The sequence below is a fragment of the Malus domestica genome, chromosome 03 (genome assembly GCF_042453785.1).
Source record: "Malus domestica chromosome 03, GDT2T_hap1".
NCBI classification, from domain to species: domain Eukaryota; kingdom Viridiplantae; phylum Streptophyta; class Magnoliopsida; order Rosales; family Rosaceae; genus Malus; species Malus domestica.
This window is the reverse complement of record NC_091663.1, coordinates 6,388,104-6,392,258: the sequence shown is the minus strand read 5'-3', so window position 1 is coordinate 6,392,258 and position 4,155 is coordinate 6,388,104. Positions and strand designations below refer to the sequence as shown.

At 35.1% G+C, this 4,155-nt stretch overlaps 1 protein-coding gene across 1 annotated transcript; it reads right to left on the bottom strand.

The window, feature by feature from the left end:
* Positions 1–2,913: 2,913 nt before the first annotated feature.
* Positions 2,914–3,483, bottom strand: LOC139194175 (uncharacterized). The gene has a single exon (XM_070818568.1). The coding sequence runs from the start codon at positions 3,481–3,483 to the stop codon at positions 2,914–2,916; it is 570 nt and encodes a 189-aa protein (XP_070674669.1).
* Positions 3,484–4,155: the final 672 nt, after the last annotated feature.

Sequence of the window (4,155 nt, the reverse complement as noted above, 5' to 3'; positions counted from 1 at the left end):
TCTTCTGTGTCTTATGTATAAAGCTTCAACTAACTTTAGGAACATTTGGTTCTCATAAAAAGCTTTAGAAAATAGCAGATGAGCAAAACCAGAATATGGGAAAGTGTGCATAAAACTTTAACGGGGGTGTTAAAGTTTTACACTGCAATCTGTTTGCAATAACTCGAGTTAGCATCCTTTTGGATCCAACTAATATCGCTAAACTACTTAATACTCATTAGTTTCATAAACAAATAAATTGGATCCAAGATGGATACCAAACAACCGTTCCTTCAGTTTAGATTCCTGAGGGCTTTGTCATAGGATATGAACCCCATGAACCAGAATTCATGACCATCCCTTGTGAGTTGTGACAATATGCATATATTTTTCTGAAGGGTTCCATCTGTTTGCTGAAGGATTTACTGTTCTTAACTAATTAAGCGGCACCACCACCTACGTGAGATTAACTAACTAGTGAATGAAAAACTTAAGAATTCGAATTTTATGTCCACTAGAATATCTAATTTGTAATGCATGAGAGTTGGATTTCCTGGGCACAAATGGTAAGAGAAATCACTGCAGAAGGCTATTCATTTATCGGAGATGTACAGCATCCCAATCACAGGTCCATGAGAAGTTGATAGATAGCAAGCATATGAATGTAAGAGCTTTTATCCTGTCATTCTTTCAAATGTCTACTGAAACACTTTTGCTTCTCCTCGGGCAATAAGCACCTTTGTTACGGTATTTAGCCTTGCCATCATTGCTTCTGTGAAACTCGGGCACGTTCTCACTGTCATGAGAAAATTCCAAAATTTGTTTGACATAGGCTACTCGTATGATATACGAAATGAAGATCGATTAAGATCAATCAATTCAAAATTTTTGTAGGGTCTACCAAGAAATAAAACTTAACAAATTGGCATTTTTCTTCTATTTAACTTTATAGCAAGGGAGAAATTAACATAGGAATTCATTTAGAGAGAAACTCACGGTGGTTCCAGACATTGTCCGCCTTGGCCTCTGCTCTTCTGGTGGCAACTTCAACCCTTTTACCGCACTGGCACAATGCCTCAACCAAATTAGCCATCGGACCAGCAGCAGAAAGTAATAAAAATAAAAAATAAAAACGATCATCTGAACTTATTTGTTGCAAATTTCTGCCTTCTTCTTCTTGGACGAAAATGCATTTGCAAAACAATTAACATTTTAGGTTCAAGGCCAAGAGCCTCAGGCGTCCATGATAAAGGGGGGCTTTGGCCGAAGAACCTCCGATGCCAAAGTTAGAATTTGAGAGAGAAAGTGTTTAGAGAATTTTTGGAAAAGAGCTTAGGTTTTTGGGAGAAATGGGAGACTTAAATAGACTTAAAAACAGCCTCGGAAAGGCTCAAGGGTTTTGGGAATAAGAACAACATTAATCATACTTAAATAGAAAGATCCGATTTTTATTACAGAATTTAAAATGTAGTTTTGGAAGCCCAAACGGCCCTAAAATCCATCAATATATCATAGCAAACCAATGAGTTTAAACTAGGACGCCCCGCTTTTTTCAACAAGGTATCATGGACCCAAAACGGAGCGCAGACGCCTAATCTGTAAACTACTGCTGCGCCCTTTCATATTCCTTAGGTCTATTTCGTTCGGCCTTATGTTACATTAGTTTTACTCTCAGCTAGCAATTCAGTTGTTTGATTTATAACAGAATGAATGTATCTCACACAAACTTTGCTTTGTGTGTGTGTTTGAAAATAAAGGATTTAAGATAACTTTGGAGTTCTCTACAATCTCATAATTCTCGAATAAAACTTCAATAATTTATTCTTCTCCATAAGGAGGTATTTATAAGATTAAAAAAGAGGAATACTAGGAGATAAATCAAAATAATCATTGTCCACAAGACAAGGAAACCTAGACCAAATAAAATTAAATCATATCGAATCAATTCTCTAAAATACTTTTCTTTATATTTTCCAACACCACCCGTCAAATTCATGAATTCATGAGTTAGCCATAAAAGAAATAAGATCAAATTGAAACTTATTTATGCTACAATGGATGTCATCGATATTAAGGTTTTACTAGTCTCTTAAAGAGGAATACGATTTGCTGGATTGCACCCACCAATTTTCCAATGTGAAAAGTACTGCCCTTCGCTTCTAGGAGAGTCAGCATATTGGCACCAAACCTTGAGTTGGAAGTAGTGTGGTGGAATGCAGTTTTTTCTTTGAATTGTCGAAATTCCCACCCGCCTCAACAAATTCTGTTTCTTTCTTGCACAAATAGAGATGGAGGTCGAGATTCCACAACACCGCGACAATTCAATGAGCTAGCCAACTTCGTCTCTGAACTCAAGTCTTCATTTTGACTCGTGTATACTATCAACGGAAGGGTGCTCGACGTGACCAAACTTTAGAACTCTTTCTTGACAATTGGCTTTTTATGGTATGGTTGTGTACCCAAAACTCATTGAAAACTGAAAGCAGTAAAAAAGTGGAGAAAAAGAAAATCCAAACCTCAAAACTCAAAAGTGTAATTGTATCAGTATCAATGTGACACCATGTTGTGTGGTCATCGGAAATGCTATCATGATTATATATGCACATTGCCATGTGTATTTGACTTCATCTATTCAAATTTGAATAATCAATAAAAGAATCATAGTTTGAAAGTTTCCACTGATGCTGTCAAGATTAAAGATGCATAGCAAATTGTGTTCTTAAGCATTCAACGTGTGGTATATTTGGGTATATGTCTAATATGGACAACCAAAAGGGCAACACAGAAGGATTCAATATTAAAACAACTTTTTGTTTTCTTACAATAATTTTTCATTTTATTTTCTTTTACAAATAAATATAGAGTAATCATATGTATATGATTTAGTATTCAAGTAATGCGTACTAAATTTAATACATTGTTCACGTATCTTTTCTAGATATGGAATAACTGGGAAGTAATGAGGAATGCAACATCACTATATAACATGGTCAAAAAGTTTGTCGAAGATACTAAATAAGGAAGTTCAATTTCGGTAGAGGTCAATGCTTTTCCGCAACGAACAATTTCGTCTTGTACTTGTGTGAGTATTTGGGAGACCGATTTGTCATTATCTTTCATCCCTCGTATTGAGAAAGCGAAACCGTCTACTGCAAAATCATATGAATCTACACATTGTTTTACTGCTCCGGAGCCCTTAACAATATTGTTGCCGGTGGTGTTGAGCGCATTGACAAAGAAAGCTTTGCTTTGTTGTGCATTTGTTAGTGCTAATTTAAGAATGGATGTGTCAAGATCTTTGAGATTAGATGCTGATCGAGTTGGAATATCTTTCCAAAGAGATTTTACGCATTGCTTGTAGTTGTAGCCGAATTGGTCTTGGGTTTGCTTGCAAACGCTTCTAATTAATAGAGACGCTCTTGCATTTGCAAATGGTGTTGGAGACGATGAAAGACATAAGAGCAATGATGCAATGAAAGTTGCATATCCGATTGAGGAGTCCATTTCTCAAGGTGTACGTTTCTTAAATTGATGAAGTGATTACAAATATTTGTTTGATTTATGGAATGGATGAACGGAGATCATATTTATAAACAACTCAAGGAGCGGGTATGGGAGTGCAGAAGGTAAAGAAACCCATTTCTTTTGACTTTAGTTTTCTGGTCTTTTAGTTTTTGTTTTTTCTTTAACGTACTAACTGATAACACATTGGATGCAAACCACCTAACCCATTCTAGTTTAATTAACCAACTCCTCATTTCTAGAAACTCCAACATAACCAAAAGTGATGCACACTACTACAATATTAGCTTTAGGTGTCGGACGATCCTGGTGGTTAATAAGTCATTCTGACAGATAAAAGTTATCCGACACATAATTTATTTACTGTCTGATTAAAGTTACTTTCTGTCGGATATATCCGACATAAATTCCTGGCGGATTTAACCGCCATAAAATTATTATAACCCTCAGTATGTTTGAATTCTTTTTTTTTTTTTTAATATTTTTAACATATTTTGGCGGTTTTTAAGTTAATGGTGGTGGTTATAACCGACATAAATTGACTATTTTAGTATTTTAAAATGTTATATTGATTAAAAATAAATAAATAAATAAACAAATGGTTTAAATAATTTTTTTTTCACTCACGGTCCCGTTACCTAATCTCTGAATGTT